The following is a 23,313-nucleotide window of genomic DNA, read 5'->3' as shown; positions in this document are numbered from 1 at the left end:
ACACACCATTGTTCTTGTGAAAAACGATAAATTAAATTGTTAAAAAATTAAAAGTTAAATTTTCGACATATTTTGATACTGCATGTGTTGCAAAAACCTTATGGACTTTAGTTGACCTCATGGTTTAGTCTTTTTATTTATACATTTAAGTAGCATTAGTCATAAATAGTTTCTAATATAATTAATTTTCTCAACCCGGGAAGCAATCCTGGGTGATAACCGTTTAAACCATTAAAATAGTTTTTATTAACTTTCAACCTACCCGTTTAAACTATTTTCCTTTCTTAAATCTTAGGTTTTGATATTTATAATTGTTTGAGATAAAACACAACCTGAATTGACCCATTCATAACTAGATATATTTTCATTGTCGGGTCTGCTTGATATGCGACGGAAATGAGTTTTTGATGACGAGAGTGTGAATTCATTAGAAGAAACTAAGAAGCTGGCCATATCCGGCGGATTGGACAGCGTTGTTCTCGAAGCAAATGGTATATTCAGAAACCCTACATCAGTAAGAGAGATTAAAGAATCAAATCTTTTCCTCCTTACTTATGGTAAATTAAAGTAAGCTTTCAATTTACTTCCTTTTATTATATCGAATAAAAACCATTAAACACTGATTAAATGGGTCACCGCGTTTATACTTTTAACAGCAGTGTCCCCGAAGCGATACACGCTCAATATCTTATGGGCGTAATCGTCGATTTAGTACAAGAAATCACAAATGCAGTTGCGTATTTCAAAAACGAAGATGAAGGAGCGGAGGTGAAAGAGAACACAAACAAGATTGAACCGTCTTTTTTGCTGAATTTGGTATCACAAGTGATGCAGCATTGAAGTTCGGTACATTAGAGTGGGGTCGCGTCGGGTCATTTGTTTATTAAATGTATCCCGTGTGGGAATTAAGTTTGGTTAGGATGATAAGTAGTGGAGTTCTGTTTTTCTTTAATTTCTTGATCACTCAAATGAAGCTGGTTAAATTTTTCGCATTTTTATGTCATTGAATGACACTATTTACTTAAGTTGTTATTGTTAATATCTATGAAGACATTTTTAATTTATTATTGTATTAACAATTAATCAATGTTGTGTAAAAGTTTAATGAAATAATATGTTACATTTTAATAAAAAAACATGTTTATTAACTAATAAAAATAAACAACCCGGGAAGCATTCCCGGGTGATAACCTAGTTTCATCATATATATAACCAAAAAGAACTATACATGCGTGTAAAAATAATTAATAAATATCAAGTTAGTCGAACTTGGTATTATACAATTACTTACGAGGTAAAGTTGAGATTCAGACATATGTCTTCGAAAGGAAAAGTTCAAACCAGACAATCTTAAGTTAAACAAGTTGAGGTTGGGTTAACGAGCTTGCCTTGAATGATTTACGTCCTTAAGGACGCAAACCAGAGGTATTGGGCCACTTCAAAATCCTATATTTCATTCAGATGATCAAATGTAGGATTCAGCCATTTTCTTGATAAAAAACATAAAATTATAATATAACAAACTTTACATATGTAACACCATATGTTTACATATTTCAACATATGATCTACAGACTAATTATTTTAGCGTAACAGTTATTTTTTTTTCATATTTTAAGCAAAGATAATTAATACGAAATGATTTATGATGATAACTAACATGATGTATAAGTCATCTAATCACCCCATAAAAACATGTATCTGTGTCTTATATTTCGTATAATTATATACTTCATAGTTAGCACCATTTAACAAGCATAAATTCGACCTTTTTCGAAATTGTTTTATACAACAAGTTTTAAAGGACAAAAAAATATGATAACTACGTGACAAAAGCTACATATTAGGAATTTTGATTTGATATTTTAAGTGGACCGAGGCGTAAACGAAACGTAAAAATGTTGAACCACATACGCAATTTGCGTCATGTTAACTCGCAAAATTTAAAATGAAGCGTAAAACAAAAAAAATACGAATTATGAAAAGTACAGGGACCAAAGTTTTTTTTTTTTTTTGTTTTATAAATAAATTTTCATTCCAATCACCAAGTCAAATTTACATAAGGATAGCAGGTTGAAAATAAAAAATTTTGTGATGTTAAATTGTAAAAGATGAAAACTTTTTGGTAAAAAATAAAATAATCAAATAGTTTTAGATTAAAAATGTAATATCAAATAAAGATGCTGTAAATTTATATTATGTAAATACATGGACTAAATAATTATATATGATAGAATGGGTTAAAATGCATTTTAGGTCCATTATAATTTAGCCCACTTCAATCAAACTAACTTATATTATTAAAATTTATTCTGTGAAATTTCAAAGATGATAAATAATATAATATAATATAATTAAATCGTTTAGACAATATATAATTTTGATAATTGTCTTTATTGTATAATAATAATAGCATTAATAAATATAAAATTATATTACTTTTTCTAATCTTAAAAAAATATGTGGAAGTTTATTAGAATTTGAGAAAATCATGAAAATAATCATTTTCATGAGTATGTGTATGTTGTAGTTCTAAAATCTAAAGGTATGTTCAAAATAGTCTCATAATCACGATATATGTCGTTTCATAGCCATGTTATCTATTTTTACTTGATATGAAACTATACTTCCATTAAAAATGATTTAAAGGAATAAGATACGTGACAATACATGATGCATCAGCTTTTCACTCGTGTATCAACATCAAACGTTCATTTACTAAGACGTGGCTGAAAAACTTCAATATATTCGCAAGTCCAAGTTGTGTGTTAGCCATTCTTTTCGCGTATCAGAGATGGAAATGAGAATACAATATGTTTGGTTATCAAACCTATTTTATGATATATTTAAGAACTAAATAATGTGAGGTTTGTTAGTAATAATCACATGGAATTGTGAATTAAGGACATGAAATTTGATAATGATAGTAGGAAAACATATTTAAGTAAACACACACATACCATAGCTTATGGGAGGTTTGTTAGTAATAACTAAGGGGCCGTTTGTTTACCTCTTAATGATGCTCTTAATGGTTCAGACCTCTTACTGGTTCAGCACTTAATAGTTAGACATTTGTATGGTTCAGACATTTGCCTTTGAATGGTTAAGTATTATAAAGAGTCTGAATGGTTAAGATCTCTAATCTGAATTGGCCAGACATTTGCATCTGAAGGGTTAAGCATTATACTGGCTCTTAGTGGTTCAGACCTCTTACTGGTTCAACACTTAACCATTTCGAAGTTGGCAAACACCCCTAAGAAAAAACTAACATAAAAGCCTCTACTTGAGTATCAAAGGTCTTTCAAATCAAAAGATTCATAGCTACTCATGACTAGTTCATAAAAAGATGAGTATGAAGATACAAGTCTTCATTTCATTTGCTTCTCTTTTGTATGGCTGTTGGTATTTACACTTAAACAATAACTTTAGCACCTCTCGTGACTCACAAGTATCCTAACAGTAAATATAGAGACACAGATCACACTAGAATCTACGCTCCTTGTACTTGCAAACCAGTTTTAATAATTAGTACCAAGTAACAAAGGAGCAAACATCAACAACGGCTTCAAAGTACCTGGTGTAAACTTCCTAGCAAACAACACACACATAGGTGTCGTGTTATCATTATAAACACATTCGTTAGAACCAAACCGAATCGAGTTCAAGAACTCTTCTGTAATCTCACTCCTCACAAATTTTCTTGGATGCGGGCCCACTATTGACCAATCAACATGTGTAATAGTTCGGTTTGAGTTTAACTCTCCATATAAAATATTTACCATTGTTGGTAAATAATGTTCATCATTATAACATGGTGGATGACAATATTCTTTAAAAAGACTGTAGTAGTTTTGTTCATCAACAATTGCAAGAGCAAGATCACGATTAACTTCAAACCATTGAGACCCTTTTCGCCAATCCTGAATAGTGATGTTGGGTGACATTTGTGGATTGTAGCGACCACGACCTGATTTTCTTTTCTCATCATAAGAGCTTATATAGCTTAATTTCGAGTTAACAAGATAACTATAAGTGTTGGTGAAGTTAAACAATGGGATACATGAGTCAGATAGTAACACAAATCTTTGATTCGAGGGATCAAGGAGTGCGTTCGCTAGCAGTCTTCTCTCGGCATCAGCCATGGAAAAATCTCCCCAATACACAGGCTGCAAAGTAAATGATATGAGACTCAAGGCTAAGCTAAAGCATCCATATATATATGAAAATAAACATTTATAATTCATGAAGTAATTAATAGTAGTAAAATAAATGTGTATTAGTGTTTCAAGATATTTGAAAGCTGAAAGAAGTTAAAGATAGATTTCTTTTTTTTTTTTTTAAATTACAACATTAAGAAAATATGAGAGATTTTTTTTAATGGCAACAAGAACGCTTTATTAACACAAAACCATATATTTCAATTTAAATTCTTATTGTATATCTTTTCTAATTAATAAGATATTCATCTGGGTTCATCTTTTTTTACTTTCATAGTTTCATATCCATTAGCGATTATTAACAATATTAGGTTCTTTTTTTATTTTATTTTTATTTTCAAAACTGCGAATTTCTTTAATCATTATTAGGGTATGTGGTATAGAGGTGGTGTATTGGAACATGGATTGCCACCCGGACATGGTGAAAAAAACGGAGGGAGAGGGGCGTGAAAGTGGTATTTAAAAAAAACATTAATCAATTCAAAACCAACCCAAACAACACCTGCCAATCAAGAGCGCTCCACCTCACCACCCAAATGCCCCCCACGCCAGTGGAAGATATCCCGCCCTCACCACCACGCCACCTCCATGCCAACTCACAGGGCGGTGTTCCCAGAGTGGAGATACCACCACACCACTTTCGTACGTCTACTCTCTGTGATTGATTTCTAAACATGTTTAATCATAGAAAGAAATCTAAATATCAATATAAAAAAACCGATTTTATAAATTTCCAAAAAATGATACTATATTCTTTTTAATTATTATTTTTATACATACTAGTGGGTTACTACTCGCGCTCCACACCGGGTTTGAAACACACATAAAATTAAGCAAATCGTGAACGTTATGAAACAAAAATCACGAGCGATGGCATATTCGAAAGTCATGGAAAAGTTACATTATATTGTATACAAAAGTCAAGTTAGTCGAACAAACTTTACACTAAAACACATATAAATTAGATAAACACGACGATCGTGCATTACAGTGGGGCGGTTTATACAGCGTGCAATGGTGTATTTAGAGATGAGCGTCGGACACTTTAAAAAACCAAATGGTTTAAATAATATTTAAAACAACGCTTGGTTTAAAAACACTATTACGAAAATTCTCGTCGAAACGTAGATAAAAATAACTCACTTAAAGTTAAAATTCAAAGAGAGGTTGTAATGTAAATCGTTAAAGAAAAAGAAAAAAAAACTAACAAACCTAAAGATGAAAGGGTGCAAATGAAAATTATACATTAGGAACAAAAATAAACGAACAAACAAAGATGAGGGGTGCAAGTGAAAATTATCCACTAAAAAAAATGAATGTAGCTGCTAGAATTTTGTGGTGAAACTAAAACATACAGAAACTTTGTGACCAAAACAAAAAATTCTAAAGTTACTTGTATTTTTGTAAAATTATATATAATAATTTCCAATAAAGGATAATATCTTCAATAAGTATCTTTCATTCAATAAAGGGTGTAAGGGGCACCTTCGGTGACCCCATTCGGTGACCCCATTCACCTAAGGGGAACACCGCCGCCATCACTTAGGTGAGTGGTTTGGGGGAGTGAAATCGGTGGGAAGTCACCGAAGAGAGGGAGGAGAGAGGGAGGAGTGGACCAATGAAAAGTTTTCTTTTTTTTCTTTTTTTTTTTAATAAAAAACCAAGTCACCTAAGAGGGGAGTGCCGCCATCAATTTAGGGTGTTAGGGGAGTTTAAGAGGGGAGTTGACGTGACACACGAGAATTGGTTATGTGTAAGAGAGGGGACTCCCCTCTTAGGGGAGTGCCCCTTACCCCCTTATCTTTCATTTTCAACAGTTGATTATTTTGTACGTATTTCCAAAAAAGGACATTATATTCAATAAGTATCTTTCAAATTGCCATTGTTTTGTAAAACATAACAAATATGCATTTAATTACTTGACTCTTATATTAATAAAACGTTATTAAATAATATGTCAGATTAAACTCACCTGGCTGGTAATTCTTGTGCCATAGAAGATAGATTCATGAGGGGTGGTGTCATTGTAAGATGGATGGGGGTGGACGTAGATGGAGAAAAGACCTTCATGCCCTTTAAAGAACAACTCCCACAATGGTGAAAGTGGCCATGGCCCTGGTGTCAAGAACATAAATGCTACCTTATAAGGACTAGTATTTGTGGTAGTCATCTTTGAAATTTCCACAACTCTCTTTACCAAATCTTCATCACTCATATTGTGCATCATGCGCATTTGTTCGTTAGGCGGCCGTAATGATGGTGATGGTAACAAAGAAAGCGTACTAGCATGCGCTAGCGGTGGTGGTGGTAATGATACTGAATGGAAAACACTAAAAATAGAGATCTGGACGGCGGCAGAGAAATTTTGAAGGTAGAGAGCGCAAACAAAGCCGATTGGCAAGCCAATCAAGAAGATTAACAAGTGATAAAGAGAGTTTTTAGAGTGGAAAAGTTTCAAGAGTTTGATGGTGAATGCTATTTTGGTGTGGCTGGCAGCCATAATTATTTGTATGACTAAAAAGACTACTTCTACATACAATATATAATGAAGGGGGCTGCCAAATCATATAGTGGTGTTTCATTGGTACTTTGATAGCATATAACTTTGTTTCAGCCGTTAGAAAATTAAAAAAAATAATAATAAAAAATATTATTTTGGTTTCAGTGGGTTATGGAATTTTTTGGCTTAGTGCTTTCTTTATTAACCGAAACAACATGTAGAAAAACACAAATAAAGACATGGGAGATGGGGAAATGTGGAATTATACCGGTTTTGAAATTTTATTGGCTTTCGACCAACTATTTGTCAAAATCAATTTTGGCAAAGACTACTAGTAAACTGGCGATTTGGAAGAGTAGAACAATTTTGAAGAAATTTATTAGGCTACAGGGTGTGGTATAAAGCCTGTAGGGGCTTTATCACGACACCTCAGTTTCACCTCACCGTCACGTCACACAGGGGACTTTAAAGCCCCTTCTTTTAACTTGCAAGGTGTGGTATAAAGTCCCCCTTTAAACTATAGCGCCCCCTTTTAAACTATATTCACCTCGATCCTTTCAATTCGGTCCGTTAGCACGTTGGCGAACAAGGGTTGGCGCCCCCTTTTAACAACAACGGGGTGGTCGATGGCGTCCCGGGGCGCTATACATGTCGATATGGCAGGGTGGCGCTAAGCCACACCGCATGGCCTTAGAGATGGAAACAGAGTTTCGTAAATAAAAGGTTTAACTATTTTATTTGGATTTAATAAACTACGTAGTCAGGTTATATAATCATGTCACATATGATTTATAATTACGTATCACATGTATCGTCACACACCTTTATAATTCTTCAAAATCAATTACCATAATTATGTTTTTTTTTTTGAAAGGCAAATTTCATAAAACACCACAAACACGGATTATCTCCAAGATGGAGATAATTGCAAAACAAAACACTTAGGGATTGTTTGTTTACCTCTTAATGACACTATTAAGGGTTCAGACCTCTTACTGGTTCAACACTTAATGGTTCAGACTGTTTGTTTCACGAGCAGATGTCTGAATGGTTCAGACATTTGCCTCTGAATGGTTAAGATTTATACAAAGTCTAAATGGTTAAGACCTCTTACTGGTTCAACCCTTAATAGTTCAGACCTCTTACTGGTTCAGCACTTAACCATTCAGATGTTACCAAACAGCCCCTTACTTCACATCAATTCGAAATAGGGTCTCCTTGGCGCATACCATAATTATGTATCACATACATGATTGCATATCGTGTACATAATCATGAAGCATTTTAAAAAATTAAAGAAAAATCATAACAATATTATACTTGCATTAAATATGATAAAATACCTATGTTATGCTATTTTTTTAAAGAGTTAAATGTCATTTTAGTCTTTGTGGTTTGGGTCATTTTGTCTGCTTAGTCTAAAAGTTTCATTTTTAGCCCCTGGGTCCAAAAAGATTTCACCGTTGCCATTTTAGTCTACTGGGTTAACTTCATCCATTTTTTTGTTAACGAGAAGGGCAATTCGGTCATTTTAAATGTAATTCTGTTGGCTAGAAGGGCAATTCGGCCATATGAAATGACCGAATTGTCTTTCTCGTTAACAGAAATAATGGATGAAGTTAACCCAGTGGACTAAAATGGCAACGGTGAAACCTTTTTGGACCCACAGACGAAAAATGAAACATTTGGACTAAACTGGCGAAATGATCCAAACTACAGGGACTAAAATGGCATTTAATCATGTCACATATGATTTATAATTACGTATCACATGTTAAGGCATAAACCATTTCTATAAATATTAATGTTAAGGTATAAATCATTTTTATAAATATTAGAGTGAATTTCAAGAATTGTCCTTTATCTTTATAACAATTCTCAGGCGCTATTCTTTATGTTCAAAATTGACGAGTTTTGTCCTTTATGTTTTCATATCATACACGTTTTGTCCTTTAGGCCTAACCCAGTTAGTTTTTTCAGTTAAATTTGGTCATATGCTTTGCACATGAGGACATTTTTGTCAATTCAAAGGTAAGTTCAACGACAGATTTACAGCTCAAAGCTTCTGCAACCTTTGAATTGACAAAAATGCCCTCATGTGCAAAGCACATGACCAAATTTAACTGAAAAAACTAACTGGGTTAGGCCTAAAGGACAAAACGTGTATGATATGAAAACATAAAGGACAAAACTCGTCAATTTTAAACATAAAGGACAACGCATGAAAATGGGTATAAAGATGAAGGACAATCCTTGAAATTCACTCTAAATATTAAAACAAAGGTTTGTCGTGTGTAAAATCACTGTAAATATCAAGTGTATATAGACACGCACACCAAGTTTTTGGTGTCGTTGCTGGGGACGCGGCGAATTTTCGGAACAATCCGAGTCATTATTTTACCGGTGCACATACTTGAATACTTGTGAATACTTGTACATTTTTGTATATTTATTTGTTTTGATATTTACTAACTTGTTAATATTTAACTGTTCGACTAACTTTTCTTTTTTTTTTTTTCTGTTTAACTAGCCTAACTAACAGACTGACTTTTTATTCAATTTATTTGCTGTTCTACTAACATTTTCTTTATTTCCTTTGTTTATTTAATTCAGTTTAACTAACTAACTAACCTTCTAACCTTATATTTAATTCATTTATTGTCCAAGTAACATTTTTTATTTATTTATTTAATTCAGTTAAGTGTTCGGGATCGAACCATTTTATTTATTTATTTCATTTCAGTTATTTCATTCCTGTTTATATTTACATTTATGCCCGTGTTCGGAATCGAACCGCTTATATATACTTATTTATTTCATTTATGCATTTATTTACATTTATTTATTTACGCTCTTTTATTCATTTATTCATTTTGTCCACTTATTTATTTAGTTAACTGCTTATTCATTCATTTATTTGTACTCATTTATTTATTTATTTACTTGTTCGGAAACGAGCAGCTTGTTTAATTATTTAATTATTTACTTCACGAAATAAAATAAAAACTTTCTGATAAAATTATCAGATTTTTGATGAATTTATCAGAATTTCTTGTAAAATATAAAAATTTCAGATTTTCAATGAGATAATTAGATTTCATCAGATTTTTATCGAACATATCAGATTTTTTGATAAAAAAACATTTTTCGGATGTAAATAAATAAATAAATAAGTATAATCTGTATATATATGTATATAATATAATAGTATAAAATTGTTACTTATAATATTATTATATTCTTTTTCTGTATAATGCTTTCCTTATTACTTGTAGGTTAATGTCCTCAACCCCTATACAGGCTATTGCTGAGCTAGCCAACGAACCAGAACATAATCTAAGAAGAAGCAGGCGGCTTCGTGAAAGATCACCTGTCATTGCACAAAGGATTGCGGCCGCAATCGACGAACCAGTGATACTTTCTGACAGCGAGAGTTCAGTAGACGAAAGAGGAAGCATCATGACGGAGGACGACCAGCCTTTGAATGAGACCGGCCATCTAGGAGGAGAGGGCTTGCTACCAAGCATCGCCCGACCTACAATAGCAGTATCGAGTTTTGAAATTAAATCTAGTATTATTAACATGTTACAAAATTCTGTGCAGTTTGATGGGAAGGATCACGAAGATCCAGGTCGGCACATCGCTTCATTTCTCGAGCTGTGCTCGACTTTCAAAATTAGAGACGTTTCTGAAGACGCAATTCGTTTGCGACTATTTCCATTTTCTTTGCGAGACAAAGCCCGATCTTGGCTTTTGTCACTTCCAGCAGGGTCCATCACGACTGGGAACGAGATGGTAGATCTTTTTATGCAAAAATACTTCTCTCCGGAAAAGACAGCTAAGCTAAAGAACCGTATAATGACATTCTGTAGGATCTGAGTTTCTTATGATTGTGTTTGTTTAACAAAAATAAAGATGAAACAGAGATAGTTGCAGCGGAAATAGATGGAATAAACTTTCAACACACAATCAATGAGAGAATAAGTTTAGCAAACATGTTTGACATGAAATCGAATGATTGTATTTATTACAATAGTCAATTACAATTCATGCATGCACATAATCTCCCCCTCAGCCTGAGCTCACAGTGATTGTTCGTACATAATGACTTGGTGATGAAGAGAGCTAATAGAACAGTACAGGGTACTGTTCTATTTATAGTACAGAACAAACCACTGAGCATTTTTTGGCTGACGTCACCATGAAAGTGACATCTAACCTCCTAACAACCTATAACCACTGATCACTACAAACACTGCTGACTAAACTACTGATTACAATATCATACAAGAATAAACTAAACTGCTGCTTCTTCATTCCACTGTTATAGCTCTAGCAGTGCTTTGTGTCTTCAGCAGTACTTGAACAATATCAGTAGATTGAGCATCAGTGCTTTATCTTCAACAGTCTTTGGTGATCAGCAGTTGTTTGTGAAGAGCAGTACTTGAGGTCATCAGATGTTAGAATCACTTCCAAGGGGAAAGATCTGATGCAAACAACTGCTTATTGTGAATCCACTGATCTGATCCAGTTTTGGCTTTATCAATTGTTCCTCTGTAGGGTTCGATCCCAACACATTCAAGCAGGACGAAGGAGAATCTCTACACGCAGCTTGGGAGAGGTTCAAAGATCTTCTGATCGATGTCCCACATCATGGGTTGTCCAAAAGACAACTTGTGTTGAACTTCTACCAAGGACTCAACTACGACTCACAAGAGCGCATAGACGTATATGCAGGAGGCGATCTTGGAACTAAGCCACCAACTGAAGCCTACGTAATTATAGAAAAAAGTACTTTGAAGTCGAGTTCTCATCACAATGGAGTGCGAAATAAAGCATCATCTATTCCTGAAGTTCATCAGGTGGATACGTGTACGGCTCTTGCAGCGCAGATTGGAGCTTTGGCAGCAAGGTTTGATCAAGCTCGGAACGTTTCGCAAGTACAATCATCGTGTGAGCAGTGTGGAGTGTCACACGAGCCAGGTACTTGTGAGTAGGGTGTTATGTTTACAGGCCACAAAGAGGTGGACTATTTGGGCAATCAAATTAGGCCCCAAAATAAACCCTACAACAACACGTACAATCCGGGATGGAGAAATCACCCAAACTTTGGGTGGAAATCTAGTTCTAATAATCAAATCCCACTCGGATATGCTTAACGCGCTCTCGTGCCATAACAGCCTCAGGGGCAATCCTTTCAGCCCCAAGGGCAATCTTTTCAATCCCAAGGGCAATCCTTTCAACCATGTTACAATAATTTAGGTTCAGGAAGCACTTCCTAGCCACAAGCCTTTCAAAACAACTCGAAACTAGAGGAGATGATGGCGCAACTATTAAACAACTCCAACAATGCCAATCAAATATCTGAGAAACGATACCAGCAACATGAGGAGCGTTTCATGGCGCAGGAAGGTGAAATACGGAGCCAGAAGGCTTCAATACAAACCATTGAGAATCAAGTCGGCCAGTTGGCCAAAATGTTGTCTGAAAGACCCTAGGGTAGTCTTCCAGGTAACAAAGAACCAAACCCGAGAGGGCATGTTAATGCAGTAATGACGAGGAGTGGTAAAACCACAGGACCCGACAAATCGGACTCACCACCGATCACTGAGACGGTCCATACTGACGCTTCAGACGAGGTGCACGCTAGGCGAGTCCCAGCAAGTACAGCACAACTCCAGGTGCCAGTTACAGATTATTCTCCTCCAATTCCATATCCGAGCAGACTGAAGAAGCAGAAGAACGATGAACAACATGGTAAGTTTCTAGAAATATTTAAACAATTACATATAAACATACCATTTGTCGAGGCGTTGGCTCAAATGCCTAAATACGCGAAGTTCTTAAAAGAAATCCTCACGAACAAGCAGAAACTTGAAAGCTTGTCTTGTGTGTTGATGAATGAAAACTTTTCAGCCCTTCTCCAAAATCATTTACCTGAAAAGATGGGAGATCCGGGCAGTTTTACTCTTCCCTGCCTCATTGGCAGCATGTCTGTCAGTCATACATTAGCTGATTTAGGAGCTAGCATAAACCTTATGCCTTACAAGGTTTTTGCTAAATTAGATCTGGGTGAACCTTCACCCACTAGAATGAGCATTCGACTTGCAGATTGTTCAATTAAGTATCCGTGTGGATTCGTTGAAAATATACTTGTTAAAATCGACAAATTTGTATTTCCCGTGGATTTTGTTATTCTTGACATGGACGAAGGCTCAAAAGTGCCCACTAATACTTGGACGCCCGTTCATCAATACCGCGAGGACGATTATTGATGTGGCAGGTATCCAAATCACGCTCCGAGTAAATGACGAGCACGTGAATTTTGATATTAAAAGATCAATGCAATATCCGCAAAGTCACGGTGACATGCTTTACTATGTCGACATTGTCGACACTTGTGTAAGCTCTCATTTCCAAGGTACAATTGAAGAAATCGATACGGACACACATCTGTTGTGTGGGAACCTAGATGGCATTTCACAGTAGGGCCACAAAGTTGAGCAGCCGGTTCGCCAAATCAGTGATGATGGTTCCCAAAGTTCTGATCGATTTGTGGAGATTGACCGTGAAGTTGAAGAAAAGTCAAAACCTTCAGTTGAAGATCCACCTTCGTTGGAGTTAAAAGAACTTCCCCTGCATCTCGAGTATGCATTTCTAGATGAGGAGTGTCACTTGCCAGTCATCATTTCAGCATCTTTAGCAAAAGAGGAAAAGAGACAGCTTCTCGAGGTTCTAAAGCTTCATAAGAAAGCCATGGCGTGTAAGATTATGGATATCAAAGGCATTAATCCTTCTTTTTGTACTCATAAGATTCTAATGGAGGACGATTACAAGCCTAGTGCACAGCATCAAAGGCGTTTGAATCCAAATATGTAAGACGTGGTAAAGAAAGAAGTAATTATGTTGTTAGATGCAGGGCTAATTTATCCTATATCTGATTCTGTTTGGGTAAGTCCAGTGCAAGTAGTACCCAAAAAAGGTGTTACTATTGTAGTCCCGAACAATAGGAATGAACTTATTCCTACCTGTACCGTCACCGGATGGCGAGTTTGCATCGATTAACACAAACTCAACGATGCCACCCGTAAGGACCACTTCCCGCTTTCATTCATCGATCAGATGTTGGAACGTCTGTCGAGGAAGTCATTTTTCTGTTTTCTGGATGAGTTCTCTGGTTATTTTCAAATTCCTATCGCTCCTGAGGACCAGGAAAAGACTACTTTCACATGTCCTTTCGGCACATTCACCTACCGGTGTATACCTTTTGGGCTGTGCAATGCACCAGCCACATTTCAGCGCTGCATGGTAGCCATTTTCCATGATATGATTGAAGACTCCATAGAGGTATTCGTGGATGATTTTTCTGTGTTCGGGAGTTCTTTCAATCAATGCCTTGGAAATCTGAAAAGAATGTTAACGAGATGTGAGGAAACTAATCTTGTGCTAAATTGGGAGAAATGCCATTTCATGGTGAAGGAAGGAGTAGTTCTCGGGCACAAAATCTCTAAAGTCGGGTTGGAAGTTGATCCAGCAAAAGTGGATATCATTTCTAAACTTCCTCCCCCTACCTCGGTCAGAGCAATTAGAAATTTCCTGGGTCATGCAGGGTTCTATAGGCGATTCATAAAAGATTTTTCAAAACTCGCAAGACCTATGACCCGTTTGTTAGAAAAAGACGCTCCATTTGTGTTTTCAGACGAATGCATGAAGGCGTTCAAACAATTGAAGCAGAGGCTTACTGAAGCCCCTATTTTGATTGCACTAGACTGGGCGTCGCCATTTGAGATAATGTGCGACGCCAGTGATTTCGCAATAGGAGTAGTCTTAGGACAGCGAAGGGAGAAGCATTTTCATCCTATTTACTATGCCATCAAAACTCTACTTGATGCTCAGGAGCATTACACAACAACAGAGAAAGAGCTTTTGGCCGTAGTTTATACTTTCGACAAATTCAGGTCGTACCTTGTGTTTCCAAAACAATTGTGTACACGGATAACGCAGCTATCAGATACTTTTTTAGCAAACAGGGCGCAAAACCGCGTCTTATCAGATGGATCTTGTTACTACAAGAATTTGACATTGAGATCCAAGATAAAAAGGGTGCTTTAAACGTTGCAGTCGATCATCTCTCGAGATTCGACCATGGTAATTATGAGAATTCACTGGAGGAACCAATAAATGACAACTTCCCCCACGAATTCCTTTTAAGTGTCGAGGTGAAAGACGAGTCACCTTGGTTTGCCGATGATGTGCGTGTAGTGTAATATATTTTTGGTGTATATTTTAAGCCCTTTTACACTTTTTAGCCAAGTTTTAAATTTATAAAACACGATATTTACTAACACTAAACACACATATGGGCAAGTGCACCCATCATGGGCGTAGTATAGTGTTGGTAAGATACCGAGGTCGTCCAAGGACACAAGAGCTTTTAGTACCGGTTTATCCTCAACGTCTAATCAAATCAAAAGTTAGAAAAAGGTTTTTAAACTAGAAAAATAAAACTAACTAAAATGCTGAAAAATTAAATAAAAATAAAAACAGATAGACAAGATGAATCACTTGGATCCGACTCGTGTGTAGTGTAGCATTTGATTTTTTCCGCACTTTTGCACTTTTTAAGAGATTATCTTAGTTATTGTAGTAGGCCCCTCTTTTGAAGGAGACGTTACCCTCAACCCAGTAGTTTGAGTCAGCAAGGATACAATCTTAAAGGGTCGGAATTTGAAAGATAATTAATTAAGTTATTAATGCATAATGTGGTAGGCCACTCTTTTGAAGGTGACATTACCCTCAGCTAAGTAGTCTGAGTCAGCAGGGATACAGTCCTAAGTAGCCGGGTTAAAGTTTTAATAGAAGCTTACATATGAGGGGATCAAAGAGTTTGGACCCCCGCCATCCGATACCGGTGGGTATTGAAGGAGGTCCTACTAAATTTGACCCAGGTCCTTGCAGGATCTATACACTGAACAATGGCAAGACTCTTACCAAACCGTTCCCTTAACCCCCGACCAGGTAGCCAACATATCTCCATATAGACCGTGGAGATATGAATGGTGAAAATCTTTTATTTTATATAGACAGTAAAATAATGCCAAGACACCACTGACAAACGATAAGGAAGAATCACCTTCAACATAAGAAGCTAGTTATTAAAGTCATTAATACATAACTGTAACACCCCGAAAACGGGTTTGGTAATCAAACTCCGTTAATACTAAAAGACGGGTAAAGTACCGTTAGCAGCAAAAATAACCCAGTAAATATTTGGATTTAAATAAGAAATCCTAATAATTAAATACAAGCGAATCAAAGAATTAAGAAATTGAGTTTATAAGAGCCCGAGTTAACGGGACTTAAAATAAAACGGGTTTTAACTCCCGGGACCCACTAAGTTAAGTAGGTAAAATTAACCTAGTTAGTAATGGGTAATTAAATAATAAACTATGAGTTATAATTTCATTTATGAATCTCTAAACTTGAGGGACTAAACATGGGCAACTAGAGAAGTGTTTTATTAAAACACTTATATAAAAAAAGAAATAAAAAACACACACACATGTGTGTATGTATGCGACCAGGAGAAGCTCCATGAGAGCTCAAACCCTAACTTCAACAAATCAACGAATTGAGGCTCGATTCAAGCCCTAAATCAACGCATGAACACATAAAAATGATCACCTAGTCATGGGGGATCACAAGGTATGTTGAATTGTGTTATTTGATGATACTTTGAAATTATGATGAACACCCGTAATCGAAATTCTGGGGTGAATGATGAATCTATGAGCATAGTTGTGATGAAATTCATGTTTAGAAACAAACCCTAGTTGAAAACTTGATGAATTAGTGTTAAAAACTAGGGATTTAATGATTACCCATATGTGTGTTAAGTGGGTTATATATTATGGTGATGAATATATGATGATGTGTGTTAAATTGTGAGAAAACTGATGTTATGATCCAAGTTCTTGATATTGTTCATGAACATTAGGCAAATGGTTTAATTTTGATAATTAAAAACTTGGTTAAAAGTTAGTGATAAATTAGATAAAAGATATGTAAGAATCTTGCCCGCAAGGTGTTTGTTAAAATGCCCGAATGAATGTTGACATAATGAAATTATGAAAGAAACGCGTAATTGGCTAACTTGACTAACTACGTGTAATACGGAATAATATGGGTTCTAAACGTGATGTTGATTGAACTTATTGTGCGTATAATATGATTGAAGTTAGTTGACTATCGAAAGTCAAATTAACCAACGTTGAAGTCGAATAGTAGTTTCGACATAGAATTCGTAAGATGGAATAGTCGTATGCGATAATGACTAAACTAACCGTCTTACGAATTATGATGATAGTTGACGCTCGACAAGCTAGGTGGAAGCTTGGGGAAAGAAACGGGTTAAATGGAACAAGTACGCCAAAAAAGAGCATAGCAGGATGCAAGGTAAGTGAAACTTACACCTTTTCGTAGAATACATATCTATTCTATAAGTTATAAATACAATGGAGATAATATTCGAAATATGGTTTCCGACACGAAATGATTTGGGTCGGAATCAGAAACAAATGTTAGAAACCATAGTAATGGTAAAACGGGGTGGAACGGTAAATTAGTCAAGAAAAGAATAAGATAAAATGAGTTTTCGAACGGCTACCTTATAAGTAAGCCAAAACTAGTAAAAAGAGTAAAAGGGATCAAATGGTAATATTGATACCGTTTGACAATTAACGACTAATAAGTGTATGTCGAGTGTCATGCTCGCAGGATGAACGACTCGTGAATTAGCGAAGCTATGAAATAGCAAATAAGTCAAGACAAGGTATTAAAACGGGCCAATATGTTGATCCGAGCCAGGTACGCATAATTATGTTGTAGTTAAAAGTGCTATTTTGGTCGAATAATTGGTGAGAGTCCTTCGTCGTAATAGAAGGACCAAAATTGACCAAAACGCCCTTGTAGGCTAAATTGAACAAACAACCCTTAGAGGCTGTTTGGAAACGAGTTTCATGATTAGATAAATACTTAGAATAACTGTAGAAGTTGAAAGATGTAATACGTTAGTCAAATGGCAATATTTGAGTCTTGCCGTAAAATAACAATCCGAAGGGTAAAACTCGGAAGATATAGATATCCACATTTAAATCCAACACACATAGAGTTGTAGTTGAAGATTACTTGATAAGAAATGTAGGAATAAGATGCTAGAAATGAATGAAAGCGATTTCAATCTTTAAAGTGCTTAAAATACCCTTAACGGGTCAAAATAAGCATATGAGCGAAAACGGGTTTAAATTGTGTAATAAACCTGTGATTAGATCCTAAAATGGTAGATAACATTAATTTAAAGAAGTGTATGTGATATAGGGATCAAACAAATATGTTTGTTTGATAAAATGCATAAACGGGATAAAATTCGGTAAAAAGGTAACGAGTCGAAGGCTTAGAAGTCTCAAAATTTATTATGTTGGATGTTGTATTTTAACTCCATATGATGGAGAATTAAATTACGAACGTGTAGGAAAAAGAATTGGGTAAAACTGATTAAAAACGAGAGAGTTATGCTCGTTTCCGTGAAATCGGGTCATGCTGGGAATCTGCAGCACCAGCAAACAAGATTCTGTCGAAATGGGGGCTAGGCGTAGTGCGACGGCCCCCCTGAATCCCAAAAATGTTTAATTTTGTTTGTTTGACCCATATAACTTGTTTAAACTTGTTATTTAACTAATAAAACTAACTTTTAAGGGGGTTTTGATCATAGGTGATCGCCAAGAGTGCCCGGATGAAGATTAAGCTCGAAGAAGAACCGAACACATGAGATTAAAGCTTCCGCACAGTGTTACGTCGTAACTTTTAAACGACGAACTTATTTATATAATGTTGAAAACTTTTAAGTTGTAAAAGTTTTAAATTACTCGTATTTTCTAAGGATACTCAATCGTAATTACATATTTATTTTCGTTAATTATACGAAAACCTTTAAAATAATAACAAGGGTGTTGCAAGTTGGTATCAGAGCCCTGGTTTAAGAGATTCAAGTATGGTGGGGAAAACCATGTTTGGACTTAAACCTTATGCTCTTAATAAAGATTGGTGTTCGGTTCGAGGCTTGATCGCAAATCCGGTAAGTACATGTATATCAATGGTTTAGTATGATTAAAGTGTTGAGAACAACACATATGGTTATCGTGTAATACACGTTACACCAATAAAAATGATATAGAATAGATATAGTCAACGAAATTACACGCGTTGATGCGTATAGTAGAAAAGCCTTGTATTATAATACGGGCATCCTTTAATGTTGAAATTACTAACTGATGTATATGTTTTAGTTGAAGGATACTCGCATATGAGGATAGCGAGAGTTTAACAAATCGCAGATTTGACAGAGGAACGGTCCAAAGAGTATGCTCATCAAGGACCTAAATCGCGTAAGAGTCGCGAACAAGGCTAATGGCAAGAGAAGCCCGTTAGGGCAAGCATTACCAGGTGCACATTTTAAATTTAATTACACAAATAGTAATATGCAACAAATAAGTAGAAATTGAAAGTTGCACATGTAGATTAAAAACTTGGAAAAACCCGAATAGAAAATGTATTCGGGATATTGTTTTCAAGAGAAACAAATAGAGGCATTACTTACATAGGGTGTGATATGAAAGCTATAAAAAGGTCATGCGTGTCATGTGTTAACCGCTTACTCTGGCCAAGTAAGTAGTGGCATATGTGTCACGGCCCTCGGCCCCGGTTTGACCCGGTTTAAGAGCCGCGAGACAGGAATCCCGTGGTATCTAATTTAGGTGACAGCGGAAGTCTTTACTACAGGATCTTTTTAATATTAAAAATGCCCGTTTAATATATTACATAAAGTTAGGGATAAATTCCATAATTTACAATAGTATGATTTCGCAAGGAAATCTTTTATTTCTCAAAACATGTTTCTTTATTTATTCACATTGAGCCACTTCTCTGAGCTTGTAGTGCTTCACGACACTTTTCTTGGATCACAACAGATCACCTGAAACATGTTTGAAAAAGGTTTTCTCAGCGGGGAAACACTGAGTGAATCATTCATTTTGCAGAAAATCATATGGTTGTTATAATTTACAGTATTAAGAGCGATTACAATGTTTCAATGTCAACCAACTACCCATGGTATTTGTCACTCGACCACCTATTGGCTATCTCGTTGTCCAATAGGGTCTGTGACTATGGTCATATCACCCCTTGGCTATCTCGTTGTCCAATGGTGATGGATTAACAAGTAATGTATACAAAACCCCACATACAAGCTGTAATTTGGTGATTACAAAGACTTAATCCCTGTAATTATAACTTTTAAAATAGTTTGGAGTTTTGTAAAACATATTTGATAAAAAGAGAATGACTCACATTGCAGATTTAACGAGCAAAGTATAAGCCTACTGATTAGCCTTGATTAACCTAATTTAACATAATGCACACACAAACGGGTTAGTAACTAATACAGCAGTTACGACAATTCACGAGATTAAACCCTCACAACGATTAATATGGTGCAATACTGAATAATTCAACGGATTCACGACGAATAACAGAGCATAGTCCGAATTCGAACAGCACTCAAATATTCAAGTCGAAATCACGACGAATAATCAAAGTATAAGCTCAATTTGAGCAGCACTCAAACAATCGTTGGATAGTTATAATCGATCGGACGTTGAATCGTAATAGCGATCGAGTTATTACCCTGATTGTGGCTGCACTTCGTGAATTAGTGTGTGTTATTGAACTGTTCTTCCTATAACTTGACGTCCACAGAGAGTTCTTACGTCGTTTCAAAGACAGAATGCAAGTGCCAATGTCGGCTATTTATACTGATTTTTGGACACGCTTACGGACCGTAAGCCACTTCCCTTACGGTCCGTAAGGGAAGCAGTCTATTTATAGGGTAGCCAGGTTTGGGTCTAGGCATGCTGAGTTGACAGAATAATAAAATTCTACTGTGACAATGAGTGAATTTAGATAATCGTTACTAGGGTTTAACCCCCCTGAGTTTTAGGGGCCCTGATCCTGATTCCGATTGTTCTGGAAATTTTAGGGTTTATGCAGAATTACTTGGGTGTCTCAATTAGGGTTTCCTTTTTGATTAATTATCATCCTAAGTATTCCTTTTAGTGAGAGCTGTTACATCCTCCCCACCTTAAGAAAAATCTCGTCCTCGATATTTACTGAAATAAATGAGGATATTTGCGCTTCATTTCTGATTCTAGTTCCCAAGTGTATTCTAGTCCTCTCTTTGAATTCCATTTGACCTTGACCAGCACTAGTCGTTTGTGCTTGAGAAACTTGACTTTTCTATCTTCGATCTGTAGTGGTTTTTCTACGAATTTCAGCTTTTCGTTTACCTCTACATCTTGAAGAGGTACTACCAGGGATTCGTCTGATAAACATTTCTTGAGGTTGGATACATGAAATACATCATGTACTCCAGCGAGTTCTTCTGGTAGTTGTAGACGATAAGCAACTGGTCCTATTCGTTGGACTACTGGAAAAGGTCCTACGTATCTTGGACTCAGCTTTCCTTTCTTACCGAATCGTACTACTCCTTTCCAAGGAGAAACTTTCAAGAGAACTTTATCTCCGACTTGAAATTCTAATGGCCTGCGGCGATTGTCTGCATAGCTCTTCTGACGATCTCGAGCCGTTTTCAGTCTTTCCTTGATCTGAGTTATCTTATCAGTAGTTTCTTGTACAATCTCAGGACCTGATAATTGATTTTCTCCTATCTCTGCCCAACAAACTGGGGTTCTGCACTTGCGTCCATATAGTGCTTCGAATGGAGCAGTTTCAATACTTGAATGATAACTATTGTTATAGGAGAATTCAATTAAAGGTAGGTGGCTATCCCAATTTCCACCAAAATCTATCACACATGCTCGGAGCATGTCTTCCAAAGTTTGTATCGTCCTTTCACTTTGTCCGTCTGTCTATGGATGATATGCAGTACTCAGATTTAGTCGAGTTCCCATTGCTTTCTGGAAACTAGTCCAGAAATGAGAAGTAAAACGACTATCCCTGTCCGATACAATGGAGAGTGGAACTCCATGTAAAGATACTACTTCATCTACGTACAACTTGGCTAACCTTTCCATGCTAAAGGTTTCTTTCATTGGTAGAAAATAAGCTGATTTGGTTAATCGATCCACAATTACCCAAATCGTATCATTACCTTTTCTGGTTCTGGGTAACTTAGTAACAAAATCCATTGTTATGAGTTCCCATTTCCATACAGGCATTTCCAATTGTTGTAGTAGTCCTGAAGGTTTCTGATGTTCAGCCTTAACTTGTGAACAGGTTAGACACTTAGATACGTATTCGGCTATATCCTTTTTCATTCCTATCCACCAGAAATGATTCCTTAAATCTTGGTACATCTTATTATTTCCTGGGTGTACAGTATACCTAGATTTATGAGCTTCTTCCAAAATCTTACTCCTTAACTCTCCCTGTTTAGGTACCCAAATTCGTTTCTTGTGGAATTTCCAAATTCCATTACTTCCTTGTTCCAGTTCTTTTATATATCCTTTCATTTCTTCAGCATCGTCCTTGATTGCTGTTTCTTGAACTTTCTTCAATTGTTCCATTAAATCTACTTGTAGATTTAATCTAAGAGCACGGACTCGCTTTTGCTTCTCCTGATACTTACGACTTAAGGCATCTGCGACTACATTTGCCTTTCCTTCGTGATATTGAATATCACAGTCGTAATCATTTAGGATTTCCATCCACCTTCTTTGCCTCATATTTAACTCTTTTTGCCAAATATGTACCTTAAACTTTTATGATCTGTATAAACAGTAAACTTACTTCCATACAGATAATGTCTCCAGATCTTAAGGGCAAAAATTATGGCTCCTAATTCTAAGTCATGAGTCGTATAATTCTCTTCATGCTTTTTCAATTGCCTAGAGGCATACGCAATTACCTTTTTGCGTTGCATTAATACACATCCAAATCCTAACTTTGAGGCATCACAATATACTTCGAAATCTTCTGTTCCCTCGGGTAAAGCTAAAATTGGAGTATTCGTCAATCGGTGTTTTAAAATCTTAAAAGCTTCTTCTTGTCTAGGTCCCCATTCAAACTTAACGGCTTTACAGGTCAGTTTAGTCAAAGGTACAGCTATTTTAGAAAAATCCTTAATAAATCTTCTGTAGTATCCAGCTAAGCCTAGAAAACTTCTAATTTCCATAGCTGTTTGTGGGACCTTCCATTTAGTGATTGCTTCTATTTTAGCAGGATCTACATGAATTCCTTTGTGATTTACCACATGACCTAAGAATTGCACTTCTTGCAGCCAAAATTCACACTTCGAGAATTTGGCATAGAGCTTTTCTTTTCTTAACAAAGTTAAGAGTACATGTAGGTGCTCGCAATGTTCCTTCTGGCTTTTGGAGTAAATAAGTATATCGTCGATGAAAACGATCACAAATTTATCCAGGTATGGTTTACAGATCCTATTCATCATGTCCATGAATGCTGCGGGTGCATTCGTTAATCCAAAGGGCATGATTGTAAACTCATAATGACCATACCTAGTTC

At 35.9% G+C, this 23,313-nt stretch overlaps 1 protein-coding gene and 1 long non-coding RNA gene across 2 annotated transcripts; one reads left to right on the top strand and one right to left on the bottom strand.

Moving 5' to 3' along the window:
• Positions 1-201: 201 nt before the first annotated feature.
• Positions 202-1,039, top strand: LOC110896876. Its single transcript, XR_002568243.2, has 2 exons — positions 202-567; positions 657-1,039. It is a non-coding gene; the product is annotated as an uncharacterized LOC110896876 (long non-coding RNA).
• A 2,266-nt stretch (positions 1,040-3,305) lies between these two features.
• Positions 3,306-6,767, bottom strand: LOC110896877 (glycosyltransferase BC10). The gene is made up of 2 exons (XM_022143933.2): positions 6,190-6,767; positions 3,306-4,166 (listed from the first exon to the last, which is right to left on the bottom strand). Exons 1-2 carry the CDS (start codon positions 6,715-6,717, stop codon positions 3,519-3,521), a joined length of 1,176 nt encoding a protein of 391 aa, XP_021999625.2. The 5' UTR covers positions 6,718-6,767; the 3' UTR covers positions 3,306-3,518.
• Positions 6,768-23,313: the final 16,546 nt, after the last annotated feature.

Source organism: Helianthus annuus, chromosome 12, assembly GCF_002127325.2.
Source record: "Helianthus annuus cultivar XRQ/B chromosome 12, HanXRQr2.0-SUNRISE, whole genome shotgun sequence".
Lineage (NCBI taxonomy): Eukaryota > Viridiplantae > Streptophyta > Magnoliopsida > Asterales > Asteraceae > Helianthus > Helianthus annuus.
This window is presented reverse-complemented; position numbering and strand designations above follow the sequence as displayed.

What these genes read in the sequence shown, in the direction of transcription:
- LOC110896877 (XM_022143933.2), bottom strand. Translation starts at nt 6,717, where the DNA reads ATGGCTGCCAGCCACACCAAAATAGCATTCACCATCAAACTCTTGAAA. An exon ending in GCACAAGAATTACCAGCCAG is followed by an intron (nt 4,167 to 6,189) that starts GTGAGTTTAATC and finishes TTTACTTTGCAG; the next exon opens with CCTGTGTATTGGGGAGATTT.